The 14742-nt window shown below is 48.5% G+C and overlaps 6 protein-coding genes across 6 annotated transcripts; 3 read left to right on the forward strand and 3 right to left on the reverse strand.

Moving 5' to 3' along the window:
- Positions 1 to 607: 607 nt before the first annotated feature.
- FPOAC1_002764 (uncharacterized protein) lies at positions 608 to 2297 on the forward strand (the record flags this gene model as incomplete). The annotated part of the gene is made up of 2 exons (XM_044847339.1): positions 608 to 2169; positions 2225 to 2297. The coding sequence occupies 2 exons, from the start codon at positions 608 to 610 to the stop codon at positions 2295 to 2297; spliced, it is 1635 nt and encodes a 544-aa protein (XP_044713255.1).
- A 22-nt stretch (positions 2298 to 2319) lies between these two features.
- Positions 2320 to 4169, reverse strand: DBP3 (RNA-dependent ATPase; the record flags this gene model as incomplete). The annotated part of the gene is made up of 3 exons (XM_044847340.1): positions 2320 to 2473; positions 2521 to 2633; positions 2682 to 4169. The coding sequence occupies 3 exons, from the start codon at positions 4167 to 4169 to the stop codon at positions 2320 to 2322; spliced, it is 1755 nt and encodes a 584-aa protein (XP_044713256.1).
- A 730-nt stretch (positions 4170 to 4899) lies between these two features.
- FPOAC1_002766 (uncharacterized protein) lies at positions 4900 to 6331 on the forward strand (the record flags this gene model as incomplete). Its single annotated transcript, XM_044847341.1, has 2 exons — positions 4900 to 5768; positions 5821 to 6331. The coding sequence occupies 2 exons, from the start codon at positions 4900 to 4902 to the stop codon at positions 6329 to 6331; spliced, it is 1380 nt and encodes a 459-aa protein (XP_044713257.1).
- A 239-nt stretch (positions 6332 to 6570) lies between these two features.
- On the forward strand, positions 6571 to 7548 carry FPOAC1_002767 (uncharacterized protein; the record flags this gene model as incomplete). Its single annotated transcript, XM_044847342.1, has 6 exons — positions 6571 to 6666; positions 6729 to 6754; positions 6806 to 6844; positions 6904 to 6932; positions 6990 to 7135; positions 7189 to 7548. The coding sequence occupies 6 exons, from the start codon at positions 6571 to 6573 to the stop codon at positions 7546 to 7548; spliced, it is 696 nt and encodes a 231-aa protein (XP_044713258.1).
- Positions 7549 to 7915: 367 nt separating this feature from the next.
- FPOAC1_002768 (uncharacterized protein) lies at positions 7916 to 10494 on the reverse strand (the record flags this gene model as incomplete). Its single annotated transcript, XM_044847343.1, has 3 exons — positions 7916 to 8060; positions 8113 to 10345; positions 10467 to 10494. 3 exons carry the CDS (start codon positions 10492 to 10494, stop codon positions 7916 to 7918), a joined length of 2406 nt encoding a protein of 801 aa, XP_044713259.1.
- Positions 10495 to 11221: 727 nt separating this feature from the next.
- Positions 11222 to 13068, reverse strand: FPOAC1_002769 (uncharacterized protein; the record flags this gene model as incomplete). Its single annotated transcript, XM_044847344.1, has 5 exons — positions 11222 to 11535; positions 11589 to 12003; positions 12063 to 12523; positions 12578 to 12903; positions 12962 to 13068. The coding sequence occupies 5 exons, from the start codon at positions 13066 to 13068 to the stop codon at positions 11222 to 11224; spliced, it is 1623 nt and encodes a 540-aa protein (XP_044713260.1).
- Positions 13069 to 14742: the final 1674 nt, after the last annotated feature.

Consider the following 14742-nt stretch of genomic DNA (forward strand, 5'->3'; position numbering starts at 1 on the left):
GAATGACCAATTTTCATACAGTTTTCCTTTCTTACATAGTGACGGTCGCTACCTTGTCCAGTCACTCGCTTAGAAGACGTTCTCATGAACAGGAAGAAGTCTTGCGACTTCGAGGCTTGAAACAAAATTCCAATTGGAGTCAGGAAATATGTAAAAGGGTATAAAAGTTATCGGTCAATGAAAAAAATCCAATCGAAAGCTCGCAGTCGTGTTTATGTTGGTCTGTAGTCATAACTCCTATGGCGCAAAATATGACTAGTTAGCAGGCATGTATCCGTATATACCTGAGTAATCTCTGCTGCAACACTATAAACGCTGAGTATTTTTTATTTGTTTCCTTGAAATTATAAAAGAAATATTCTAAGTTATCTATGGAGATGGGAATTTGCATATCTTGATGTTTGTGTACTGGGACATAATTTAAGGCGTACGTAGGCCACGCTGCCGCGCGGGCACAATGACCCCTCAACCCACTGAAGCCCTCTGAATTTAAACATTAACAAAGACATCGCACCGCTCATCAACACGTGTCAAAACACCATCGCGATCTCCTTATTGCCGACCTCTCAATCCATTATTTCTGTTGAACTCATACAAAAGCACAAACATGTCTCCGTCCCCTGCAAATGAGAGCCCTCCGGCGGCCTCATCGCCGTCCATGATCAAGGGCGCATCGCTTCTCATCATCCTCCAGTTGGCCTCCCGTCTAATAACATTTGTCGCCAACCAACTCCTTCTGCGCTATCTCACTGCCCCTCTTCTAGGCATTTCGACGCAACTCGAGGTGTACTACCTTTCTGTTCTCTTTTTCGCGCGCGAAAGTTTGCGCGTGGCGATTCAGCGAAGGGACGCTGGGTCCAAGGCCAAAGAGGAGAGTCAAGCAGTGGTGAACCTGGGATATCTCTCTATTGGCCTAGGAAGTCTTGTCAGCCTTGGTCTGGGATGGATGTATCTCGCGTATGCCACCGAGGCAACGCTCTCGACACCGTATCTTGTCGAGTCGTTGTACTTGTACGGATTTGCAGCCATGGTTGAGCTGTTGTCTGAGCCGTGCTTCGTTCTTATGCAGACTCGACTGCAATTTGGTACACGAGCTGCTGCAGAGTCTATTGCGACATTCCTGAGATGTATTGCCGTGTTTGGATCTGCGGTCTGGGCATCCAAGCACAGTGATATTGGAGTGCTTCCTTTCGCTCTTGGACAAATTACCTATGGCGTTTCACTGCTTCTTGTCTACTTGGTATCGGGATATCAGCTTGCCTCTTCAATCGGCTTCTCTCTTTACCCCAAAACTATCGTTTCAAAGGATAATCGGTTCTGGGGATCCATGTTTGATAGACCCACGATAGGTCTTGCTGGTAGCATGATGGCTCAGAGTGTGGTCAAGCATCTCCTTACTCAAGGAGACACCTTTCTCATCTCCTTGCTTGCCTCCGCCAATGTCCAAGGAGCCTATGCACTCGCAAACAACTACGGCAGTCTACTTGCTCGTCTCCTTTTCCAGCCTGTTGAAGAAAGCAGTCGAAGCTATTTCTCTCGATTGCTGTCATCAGTGACTCCCGTCAAACAAGGCGGCAAGCCCTCGCCTGTTGTTACTGAAGCGAAGCAAAACCTGTCAACCCTGCTTCGGCTCTATATCCTTCTGTCGTCAGTCATCATCAGTCTTGGGCCCTTTGCTGCTCCGCCTCTTTTGGCTATTGTAGCTGGTAAGCAGTGGGCTGGTTCGGGGGCTGGTGACGTCCTTGCGGCGTATTGTTTCTACATCCCTTTCCTCGGCTTGAACGGCCTTACAGAATCATTCGTGGCATCTGTCGCCACAGAGGCCGAGGTTCATGGGCAGTCTGTCTGGATGGGTGCCTTTTCCGTCGTGTTTGCTACTTCAGCTTTCCTCTTCATGAGAGTCTACCCTCTCGGTGCCATCGGCTTGGTGTTGGCCAATATCATCAATATGGCGTGTCGCATCGTCTGGAGCGGAGCATTCATCAAGCGCTATTTCAAACGACATGGTACTGAATTCAAAATCAAGAGTCTACTTCCTGAGAGCACACTCGGCGTCTCAGTCGCTACAGCCATTCTTCTCAGGCAACTAAAGATCGCAGACAACGCGGATCCACCGATTAAATCTCTCGTCAAGATCGCTGGCTCGGCCATCACATTATTGATTCTCATGTACGTCTACAAAATTCCAAATATCAGACTTTTCAACAAATCTAATTCATCGCAGCCTGGTCCTTGAGCGCCGTTTTATCCTTGAGTGTCTAAACTCGGTCCGCGGTCGGAAAGCCGCTAAACAATAGTGCTTTTTCCATAATAGTAATTTTAATCAAATGTGATTTTGGTGGACTTTGCGTTCATGTCGACATCCTTGAAGAAAGCGCCGTACATGTCGTGAGCCTTCTTCTTAACGGTGGTGCCGAACTTGAGGAGGTCATCAGGCACGGGCTGGTTGGCACCTCGGAGAATGTTGACGAGACTAGAAGAGTAAGCAGATGCTCATGTGTGAGTGCCTGGTGTACTTACGAGCCGGAGTGAGACTTGTCCTCAACAGTGAAGAAAGTGATAGCCTGGCCGGTCTTGCCAGCTCGGCCAGTTCGTCCGATACGGTGGACGTAGTCCTCGATGGTCAAGGGGAACTGTTCATGTTAGCGAATATTTCAAGAAACCGTATGGTGAGAACGTACTGTAACGTTGATAACGAGCTTAACCTCGGGAATGTCCAGACCACGAGCAGCGACATCAGTGGCGACAAGGACAGGAGTTTGTCCAGACTTGAAAGCCTCGAGACTCCTTGTTCGCTGCTCCTGTCTCAAATCACCGTGAATGCCGCCAACGCGGATACCCTTGCGGCTTAGGAAGTTCTCAATACGAGTAGCCTCCTTCTTGTACAAGCAGAAGACAAGAATACGGTCGTTCTTCTTGCTACCCTGCTGGTGCTCCTTCAGGATCTCGAGCAGACGGAACTCCTTCCCTCTAGGCTCAACAACCTCGACAGTCTGTGAAATTCTTGCGTTGGCCTGAAGCTCAACGGCTCCACCAGCTGTCTCCTTACCACCAGATCCAATGGCGATTTTGACAGGGCTAACCATGAAGGTAGATGCGAGCGTCTGCACGGACTGGGGCCATGTAGCCGTGAACATGAGTGTCTGGCGCTTCTCGCGAGGGGGGCAAGCACTGAGAATCATCTTGATATCCTCCTCGAAACCCTTGTCAAGCATACGGTCGGCCTCGTCAAGAACGGCGAAGGCTGCGTGGCTAAGATCGACAGTTCCATCGGACATGAAATCCTTAAGACGACCAGGGGTTGCGACAATGATGTCAGCACCACGGTTGAGGAGGTTTCGCTGGTCATCCTTGGAAGCACCACCGTAGAGACAGACACACTTCATCCTGTTGAGGGCCGCGACGGAAGCCATCTGCTCATAGGTCTGCATGGCAAGTTCTCGTGTAGGCGAAACAACAACAGCCTTGGTGTGCTTGTGCTTAATAGCAGAGATGGCCTCGACGCAGGGAAGTGCGAAAGCCATGGTCTTTCCGGATCCTGTCTCAGCAACACCGATCACATCACGGCCGGAGAGGGTGAAAGGCCACGAAGCGGACTGGATGGGTGTAGGAGCCTTGTAGTTGGCGAATGGCGAGGGCTTCTTCTCGAGGAGGTTTGTAGCAGGGAGTTGGTGGAATTCCAGTACGGGACGAAGAGTAACGGTCTCGGTCTTGGGATCTGTAATGTGGATTTCGTTCTTGGAGAGAAATTCGTCAATCTCAGCTTGAGGGACGTTAGAGAGCGCAATGGTTTGAGCGTAAGAGCCACTGGAAGGAGCATCGGCGTCAGAAGAGGATTCGGTGGTGGTCTTCTTCTCCTTCTTGGACTTCTTCTTGGGAGCCTCCTCAGAGACCTCGGCGGCAGGCTCAGCAGATGCCTCAGCCTCAGCCAGCTTCTGCTTCTTCTCCAACTTCTTGGCCTTCTTGGCCTTCTTGCGCTCCTTATCGGCAGCACGTTCAGCGTCAGAGTCCTCGGCACTAGGCTCAGACTCTTGGCTCTTCTTCTCCTTCTTCTTCTCCTTGCGCTCTCGCTTCTCGGCCTTCAAGCGGGCCTTCTCTTCGGAGTCGACCTTGGTCTTCTTGGAGGGTCTATCCTCGCTGTCAGCGAGAGAATGCTTAGTGGCAGCCATCTCGAATATTTGAGCGTATTGAAGCGACCGGAAAGAAGTTTGCAAAAGACGGTCGATGTTATCGCAGAATGGCTGGGAACTTGCGTCGCAGAAATTTGGGTGGGATAAGACATGGGACAGAAAAAAAAGTGGCTTATCGATAAGAAATCTGCCTCGAAACGACCCACTCAACCTGCATCTTATTCCGCGCCAAAACTCCACTACTAACTTTACAAGCTACTAAGGTTCCTATCATCGGAGGACCCTGAAATATAATATCAAATTGTTCCTAATTGGCTTTTACTTACCCAACATCGCCTTGAAAATGATGCAATAATGTTGACTTCCATACCATAAGGCTCTGTCTGATACATGGTTCCCTTCGTGACCGAGTTGGGTTCACAGTTCAACCAGTCGGCAACACGTGTATCCTGTTGTGTCTTGGCTACAGGAACCATCAACTCTCCAGATAACATACTACAGTTTCCAGGCTCTCGAGTGCGTAACGATGCTGTATTATTCTCTGCCATCCGATATCCAAACAGGACGGGTGTCATACCTACACAGCTGTCACAAGGGCTCTCACGATGCAACTTCCCGTTCGGTTATGGCAACTTTGGATATTGAGTTACCATGACGCCTTACTTACCGGGCAATGCAAGAGAGTTCGAAACCGGTTTGGCAGAGTTGATCAACTTGTATTATCATGCTGAACTGGCCTTTGAGGCTCTGATCTTTGGCCAATGAAATAATGTCTGTTGTGCTATTCCGCCTCACAAGGTTCGCCGCTTCGAGTATTGGACATCTTCACGATCGCCTCAGCACGCTAGTCGCGGACCCTCTGGTCATGCCTCCATCGTATCTTATGCACGAGTATGCTGTGCTGAAAGGTCCAACCCGTTCACGACGCGGCAGATGGCATACAAGTGTAAGCCGGCCCCAGTCACAATGGCATCCATGTCTTGGATCCATATCTTTTCATGAGTCTTACAGATATCTTTTAACGGATATGACAAGCCAAGGCCTTTGCTCGCTTCCAGGTCGACCTGATATCTATGGAGTCGGTGTTCGCGCCGCATTCTACACACAATGGCTTGGTACGTTGATCATGGAGTATATCTCTGAAGACGACCTCTCGGATTTGCGCTTCATCAGCCTCTTCTCATCTGCAGCTGCGTCCATTTCCCTTGTTATCGGGATAGCATGTAATGTCTTGAATCCGCTTGATATTTACTTCTTACTCCTCTTTGCTATGGGCTTCTTTTTATTTCTGATGCCATTATGCATATGGCGTGTGATAACAAGATGTCAACCACACCTCGACCCTTTTTTACTCACGAAGGAAAACCATGGAACATTTTACTATCTCGTGGCCCTTACAATACTCATGGCTACCGTGTCAATGGGAACATGGTATTACACCGTGTTTCTGCCACATCTTAACCGCAACTGTCGCGACGTTGTATTCATGTTAGGAAAGGTAAACTTGGAGAGTAAGGGTAATGTTATAGTTGGAGCGGTCTTTTACATTGGTGTTCTTTCCAGTATTGGCGGTTTTATCTTTCTGAAATCCTGTTGCATTCCAATAAGACATCAAAGTACCCGAAGCAGGAGAAACAGGTATGGAAAGCTCCCACTTCACTCAGCTTACAAACCTGCTGAATGTTACCAGGACAAGAATTATCTGGCATCTTATGAAGCTTCGTCTCGTTTCTGGGCTTATCATATTCACACTTTTGGTCGTTGCTATCGAGCTCCCCATACAATGGAACTATGTCCAGGGCGTCTATGACTTTGCGACCATTACTCAATTACTCCCCTTTCTCTTCTCAATTGGTATATTCTTACGCTCTTGGGCGCTCTACGCCAGCAGCGCCAACACAACGGGAGGCGAAGCTGGAACAAGGCCGAGTCCAAATACATCGTTATCGTCGTCATCTTCCTCATCATCAAATGGCGAAATGGCCAACGTGGTGCGGATTTATCGATCCCGCAGTCCTCGGTTGTATTATCCATATGGGTATAATAATCCTTATGGATACAATTACTATGGGCATGAACAGTACCAAGACAGAAGCCCGTACAACTACAACGATAACTACTACAACAATTACGCAAATTTGTCACAGGAATCTCAAGAGCCTCGATGGCCTCCGGGGGTTTACTATAGTCGGCGACCATAGATTGACCGGTTTTATAAATTATATTTTATTTGTATCATTCTTTACCCACCGAATTTCAAGGTGAAGGCTCGGTGAAGCACGGTGAACCCCGCCGCACAGACCTCCATTAGATCGGATTGCCTTTCACCCCGCAACCGCAAGTAAACAAAACTGTCCATCTTTAAATCCAAAACCGTAGCCTTCCATCGTCGTCACTAGAGTACCTATTTTTCGACAAACACTCACAGAAATACACAAAAATGTCGTCGAAAGAAACATCAAAGAGCAAGGACAAGGATAAGTCCAAGGTCCACAAGCTTTCCCTCAAAGGCAGCGCCCGTCTCGTCGCCGAATTCGTAAGTCTACACAGCTCCTGACATCATTTTGGTCTGCGCGAGACTTTGCTAACGGTCTCCAGTTCCAATATTCTATCCACAGTATTCTGTACGACAAGCCCATCGATTGATATAGATCGATTTATTAACATATTCATAGCTTCCAGCGAGGAGTCTACCCAGCAGAAGACTTTACAGTGTACGTCCTCCCGACAATGGATCCCCCTTCGAATCGCTCGAACTAATTGTATAATTTAGCGTCAAGAAATATGGCCTCAATATGCTAGGTAAAGCGCATACTAGCGATATTCCCTGGCAACATATCGACTAACAATGACGTCCAGTCTCGGCCGATGACCAAGTAAAGGCATACATCAAGAAAATCATGTCCCAGCTCGACAAGTGGATGGTCGGCGGCAAGATCTCCAAGCTTGTCATTGTAATCACAGATAAAGACACAGGCGAACACGTCGAGCGTTGGCAATTCGACGTACGAATTTTCTACAATCCTTCTATTTTTCACATCTGACAAACAGACAACAGGTCCAAATCTTCCAACCCGTCAAGAAATCCAAGTCCTCCAAATCCGCACCCAAAGAACAAGAAAACTCCGCTGGCGGAAGCGCCGCCCCTACCGCTCCCGAAAAGACAGAAACCGAGATCCAAGCCGAGATTGCTGCTATTTTCCGTCAGATTACAGCCTCTGTTACTTTCCTCCCCCAACTCAACGGCGACTGCACCTTTAACGTGCTCGTCTATGCGAATGCCGATAGCGAGGTTCCTGTTGAATGGGGTGACTCGGATGCCAAGGAGATCGAGAACGGCGAAAAAGTGCAACTGAGAGGTTTCAGTACTGCGAACCACCGAGTCGATACATTGGTCAGCTACCGGTTCTCGGATTAGTTTTGGTGTAACGGAAAGAGTGTAAGAGAAGGACGAGTTGTTCTTTATGGGTTTTTTGGGATATCTCAGGGGTAATGGCCCTGAAGGGCGTTACAAGGCGCTATGGGGACATTATTTGTCCATGTTCAATTTTCGGCGACCACGATGGATTTGTACGATGCGTATCAGGATGTTTTGTTATCTAATTCATGTGTACACAATGGCTACTCATATTGACGATGCGTGCCTCATCTAGCCCTTTCTAATCTTGCAAATCAAAGTAAAGGCATGGCATAGCCGCCTGCTTCTCATCAACCACACGCCATTCACCGTCTGATGCAACCCAGCCCTTACGCCTCACCCGCTGCTGTGCTATCGATGTTCTCGACTAGACGCGCTTAAAAAAGTACACATACGCAAACTTGCGCATCTCGTTAATATCATGTGCCTCGACAACCTTTTCGTCATTGAAAAGAACCCAAGTTGGGACATTGGCATCTCCCAAAGCCTTGCGGATAAAGGCAACATAGTGCCTAGGTACTGGTTAGCAATTTATACCTTTGAAATTTTTCATGAAATACTTACCCAGCATGAATACTTGTGCCTTTATGGCACACGATTGACCGAAGCTGGAAGGTTGCTGGCAGATCAGCGCTTCCGGCTGGTTCCTTTGTGGCAGAAGCGACCTCCCCAGCCGGAGCATCCTCGTCAAATGTTCCTTGATCTTCAGGATGGCTAAAGAGCCATTCTACAGCTCTCTCAACGTCGCCGCCAGTCTCCTTCAGGGCTTTCTTGGCTTGTGGAGCACCAAAGCCCATGGCCCCGAGCATTTTGATCTTTTCAGGATCAGCAGTATCAGCTGCTCCAGTTTGAGCACCCAAATCAAGAGGCGCATCAATGTCAGGGTCTTCCATATGTCCAAATAACCATTCCATGGCGACGTTAGCGTCAGAGTTACCAGTGGCATGGAGAGCACGCGCGCAGCGGTTGTAAGGGAATCCCATGGCTTCCAATTGGACCAGGGCAGTAGCATCAGGTTCAAATGCAGGCGCTTTAGCCTCGGGCTCATCAGGGAGTTGTTCCTCTCCGGGCTGCAAGCCTTTCGAAAGATAGGCGTCCAAATTGAAGGGCTCATCAGGCACAAGGACAGGGACGTCCACCTTAATTGGAACCCAGTTGACAACTGTCATCTTTCGCGCGTTGACGACTAGAGTGTCAGGGAAGGTCTTGAATAGAGACCGCTTGGTAAATCCATCCTTGCTTCCGCAAGCGGAGCAGGTTAATTCAACCTTCTCGGCAGCTGTGAAGTTATCGAGGCACTGTGTCAGAGATACAGGCTTGTACGCATCTGGGCCATCTGATCCTTCCTCACGTGGGAGCTTTTCCAGGGGGACGTCGATAAAAATATTGTCCTGCTCGTTGCTGCTGTATCTCACCTTGTGGCATCCAAGGCACTGGAGTCTTTGCTCAAGCACGAAGCGGAAAGGCTCTGTGGGGTCTTTTCCATCGGGATGAGAAGATCGATTAATGAACTTGAACAAATGCTGAAGAAACTCGAGCGCATCTTGCTGTCTCATGGTAGAAAATTCTTCGTGGCCTCGTCCAATAAGATGCTTGAGCATCGCAGGTGCCAGTCCCTTCTGATGTGTAATACCCTCTCCAGCAATCTCTGCGTCAGGCTTGGAGTACCGTCCAGACAAAAGCCCATCAGCTACCTTTCGCAACTGAGTCTCAAGATCGGCAGCGGGGTCAGTGACAATGGGTAGGTCGGCGCCAGGTTGGAAGTATCTTGTTTGGAAAGAAGGCATGTCGAATAAACATTGAACGATACTGGCGAGATAACAACTGTTTCCAAGGTTCTTGAGACCAGTTAGGCCAGGTCCGAATAAGGGCTTCAGTTCTTTTCCATCTTCGGTAGTCATGCTAAAGTCCCACTTCAGGTTCTGTTCAATTTGCATCTCAGTCAAGCTCTTCTCGGTCTTTTGGCGCTCAGCAAGCACAATGCCCCAATGGTTCAAATGCTCGCCCAGCTTGTCGTCGACTCGCTCGTCGTCGCACTTGTAGCAGTAGATATCTGCGGTACCTTCGGGAGTGATAGATCCAAGCTTGACGGCAACTCCATGGCCTGACTCATTCGCGTGGGCAAGGGCATGCGAGTTCCCGTCAACACCACCCATCTGCTTACGACCGCATCCAAGGTTGCCACATTCGATGCAGAGCCAAAGGTTCTCAGCCAAGTCACAAGCGTAGCAGTGGCTCAGGTCGTTTTGCTCGATCTTCTTGGAAGGCGCTTGCTGAAGCATCAGAATGTGCTCACAGCTGGTCAGCTCCTGCTCCCAGGCCTTAACCTCCTCCTTTCGTGAAAACGTATTGGCCTTGAGAATACCGTCAATCATGGAAGAAAGCTTGGGATTCGTTCGGTCGAGCTCGGTGTTACAGTCGAGGCACTTGACAGTTAATGCTGTGTCGTATCGATCCTCTTCTTTCTCGGCGGCAATGGCCAACTTGGACATCTTGGCAGGTGGTTCATCTCGTTCAACGACTTTTCTAGAGCGGCGAATATTGAGAGCAAGTGGGTGCTGGGTCAGCGCATAGTGAAGACTATCATGTTTTCGGTCGCCGGCACATCCTCCGTTGAAACACTGCAGACAGACATCGAGGCCAGCAGGATCATCCTGTGAAGATTCAAGGTAAGCAAGTGATTTGCGATAGCGGTTGATGATGTTGGATCGAGGAAGTTGGGGTCTTACTATCGAGTCAAAACATTGAGTACAGTCTTCGCGGTAAACGGACTGAGAAGGATTGGGGGGTGTCAGCCCTGTAACAACGAATGTCAGTTTGTGAATCGGCGGATTGAAACGGCTTTGAAGCTTGTCGCAGCTATCATGACCGGCCGATGGTAGATCAAATGGCGGGGTTGCTTTTAGTGATTGACGTACCGATCAAATCGAGATGCGGGCAAGCCATGGTGGATAATATTGGGGTTTGCCTCTTTCCCGGAAGAATAATCAGAGAGTGAGAGATATAAAGGAAGTGATGGCAATTTGTACAAGTTGATGTGGAATCAGAAACTTTGCGTAAGAACCGCCTGCTATTGAAGATGGAAGCTTTTGACAGGTGCAGTGCATTACAGTAGGTAACTGAGGTACCTGCGCAGTGGGCCGGGCAGTGATAGGCGGTAACACACGTCACTGGAGCTCAGAGCTGCCTGGGGAAGGCGGGGCGATGGATGGATGAGTCAGCAATCTATGGGGCCTCTCCTCTCTACCATGATTCTATCCAGTTCTGAATGCATACCTTCTACTAATAATTGCCAACGTCATGATTCCACATAAGAAATATTGTTAATTAACGGGACTCATATTTGTAGTTGATTTCATAATAAAACGTTGAGTATGATACCGGAATTCACAGCCCTACAAATACCCGAGTAAAATAGTAAGACATTAGATATAACTTGAAGGCTGACTTACCCGGGAGTCATTGTGTAACTTACATGGGTATAATGAGAGGTCTCATGCCAGGACAAATCACTGATCATGGCAAGATACTGGATACAAGAATGAGAGTTGAATAATCAATTGTTTCATAACATATCTGGTATTTCGTAGATAATCATAATCGGCCACCAATTCGGCAACACAACTTCCAACCTTAATAATTCTTACAAACTCTTCACACCAACATTCCCTTATTAAACTCCGTTCTTCTCGTTATGAGTAGCCTCTCCCTGGTGATCATTTCCACCAAACATCTTGCCATCAGGTCCCGAGACACTCTGGCGATGCTCCCAAGACTCAGTGGGTCTCCACTTCTTGGACTTGCTAGCAACACTGACTTCGTCGTACAGCTGATCAACCTCCTCGAGGGACAGACCCTTGGTCTCGTAGATGAAGAAGTATACGAAAGCAATGCACAGGAAACAGCAACCGAACCAGATGAAGAAGATCTTGGACTGGAGATTGGCCTTTCCGGGACCGAAATCGACGAGGTAGGGAGTAGAATAAGCTACAATGTGTTAGTAACATGGCGGTGGAAAATTGTTGGAGCAAGAAACATACCGATAGCCCAGTTGAAAAGCCAGTTAGTGGCAGTGGTCATACTGAGAGACTTGGCACGGGTCTTGAGAGGGAAGATCTCGCCAGTAACGACCCAAGCTAGAGGACCCCAGGTAGAGGCGAAGAAGAAGATGTAGATACAAACAAAAGACACAGCAGCCTTTTGACCTGCCAGATTCTTGACAAAGATGGTTCCATCAGAGTTTTGGCCCGTGGAGAAAGTACCACACATGGCCACGATGAATTGCGAGACACACATGCCAATAGCACCCCAGAGGAGCAGAGGTCGTCGACCCCATTTGTCGATGGCGTACATTCCAGGGAGAGTAGAGGCGACATTAATGGCTGAAGTAATCATGGAAATAGTGAAACCGCTCGAGATTCCCGAATTTTGGAAGTACTTGGTACCGTAGTAGAACTAAAAGCTTATTAGACATATTCTCGTGAAACTGGAGCTTTCGCAGAGGGGTTGATTACAATAAAGTTAATACCAGTAAGCTGCTGCAGAGCTTGGAGAGCACAACCAGTGAACTGTCTCTTCAGAATAGGAGGCTTGAAGCAGTCGAGGTAAGAAGAAGTTCCGATGCTCTTCTCGAACTCATGGTTGGCCCTGACCTCGGCGAGCTCAGCTTGGACAGCGGGGTGATCAGGACTGAGTCGACGGATTTTAGAGAGGGCGCGGGCTGCAGCGTCATGGCGATCTTTCTTGATAAGGAATCGAGGAGTCTCGGGGAGAATGATCATTCCACCAAAGAGGACGAGGGAGTACGCGAACTGAACAGCGACAGGGATACGGTAAGAGCCTGTATCGTTGCGGCCACCTGTTGCATTGTTGACAATGGCTGCTAGTAAGAGACCGATGGTGATGGCCCATTGATATGATCCGACAATGGCACCTCGAATCCACTTAGGAGCTGTTTCTGACTGGTAGAGAGGGACTGGATGGTGTTAGTGGTTTTCCATATTCTCATTCTGATATTGTTGAAACTTACTAATAGCAGAAATCTGACCAACACCGAAACCAGCAAAGAATCGGCCAGCCAAGAACAGGGGAATAGAGGTGGCAGCAACTTGGAGAGCAACACCGAGGTTGAAAACCCAAGTAGCAATCATGAGACCAGGGCGACGGCCGATGGAATCAGTCATGAATGGTGAAGATAAAGCACCGAAGAAGGTACCGGCAGAAAGAATCGAGACAATGCTGGATTCCTGCCCTGTTGTAATGTTCAGATTGCCCTTGGCGTCTTTGTAGCCGGTGCTGAAGAGGCGCTGCCAGTATGGCATGGCCAGAATACCAGAGATGGTACCAGTATCATAACTGTGAGCGACCTGTTAGACCGAATTGACAGATACCTAGGACTAGGGAGGGAACATACCCGTAGAGAACACCACCAAAGGCAACGAAGCAACCGATTGCGATAGCAGGCCATGCCTTGCCAGCCTCCTCGGGCTTGCTGAGCGATGCCCTTCTAAGAGTATTCATTTTGGAGGTTTGAGCTACCAGCCAAGAAGTTCGAATTGAAGGTGTCGGAGCTGTATTTGCTTGGTAGGGAGGAATTGGAGGAAAGCAAAGCTTAGCGATGCTTTGTTTGTTGTGTATGAGTGACCTGGGACGAAAAAGTCTGTTGCACATGGGGGAGATTGCTCCCTTTTAAAGATAAATAAGGTCGGTCGATCACAGAGGCTAATAAGCTTTTTAATCTGTGGCCCCAAACTAAACGGCCACAATCAAAGCCAAACTCAATGGGCATAACATGAGGGGGGCAGAGGAGAGCTCTCTTTCTGGTAGTGTGCGGATTGACCGGCTAGTGGTGGTGTAGCATAGTAGCTAGGTTAGCAGATGCGGAGTAGCCGCACCATCAACTTGTGACGAGGAAGCTAAACCAGCAACCTAATAGACTAGAGTCTGTACAGTAGTGGGTGAAGCTGGGGTTGCCACTGGGTGAGATTGTGGGGTTATCAGACATGGGGAGAGAGGCAGGGAGAGGAAGAAGGGGAGGGGGTGAGGGTGATTTGGTGATTGGTGCAGCAAGGATCTCTTCTGTGTAGAGTGTTTAGACTGTCGAGGGCATCCATGTCGTCACTGGCGGAGTTGACCAGATGCCTTTGAGCGCCTCGGCCGCATTGAGCCCGATGGTGTAGGACTAAGAGTAGAGAGGAGGAGCTGAGGAGTTAGGCTTGGGCCTCAGAGTAGGGAAGACGGATAGATGGTGGCGCTTTGATGATTGAAGAAAGATGAGAGGGGAAGACGTTTTCTGTCTATTGTAGAGAGATACAATTCTGTATTCTGTCTTGTGTAGTCTTTTTCCTCTTTACATACACTCACAGCTCAAGGGTTGGATTCTCCAGACAACTCCGTTTCCCCGGGGCTATGCATTCTATGTTTTGTTTGTGGAGTAAATGTTGGAGAGACCTGGGGAATAGTTAGAGAATAGAGACTAAAGCTAATGTATGAAATGCTGGGGTTGAGAGTGGATACTCTCCCCGAGCCAAGACCCGGGCCAGGCCGGCTCGGCGACGCAGATGCCGAAGACTATTACTCTTTTAGGTAAGTCTCTATTATCTTTGCCACGACTAAATAATATCGCAGCGACAAAGAATACATTTAATTCTGAATTTCAACATCATAGTGTAGGTATTCCAGTAAAGGTGTGCTTTCTAAGAGAGTCGGTCGTCAGCTCGTGTGTGTTGCCCCGACTTGGTGGCATGGACATGATCGCGAATGTCAATTATGGTGCGCGCGCAAAGGCCATCGAGTTCGGGCCTTTTGTGGGAAAGCTTTGGTTCCTCTGATGATTGCAATCACATCATAGAGTGTCTCGTTTAATTGTCTAGATCGTGTCTGACAAAAGTAATTTCATCTAATCATGCAGATGTGACATTTGATCAACGCGTCCCGTCTACACCATCAATCACCTCATCCAAATGCGATGCAGCATTGCAAGGCTGAGAGGGTCTTTCGATGATTAGGGATGGAAGTAGCCCTTGTTTATGGGGTTAACCTTGCCCGACTGTGTTACTCTTTCACCTGCAGGACAATCCGTCCCCTTACAGCTGCACTGGAGGCTCTAACCTTAACTTTGTTGCTCCTTGCCCGCAGGACCTCAACAGATTACAATATCCTGCATTGAGTTTTTCTTATGATAAACAACAATAC

This window comes from Fusarium poae, chromosome 1, assembly GCF_019609905.1.
Source record: "Fusarium poae strain DAOMC 252244 chromosome 1, whole genome shotgun sequence".
Classification (NCBI taxonomy): Eukaryota; Fungi; Ascomycota; class Sordariomycetes; order Hypocreales; family Nectriaceae; genus Fusarium; species Fusarium poae.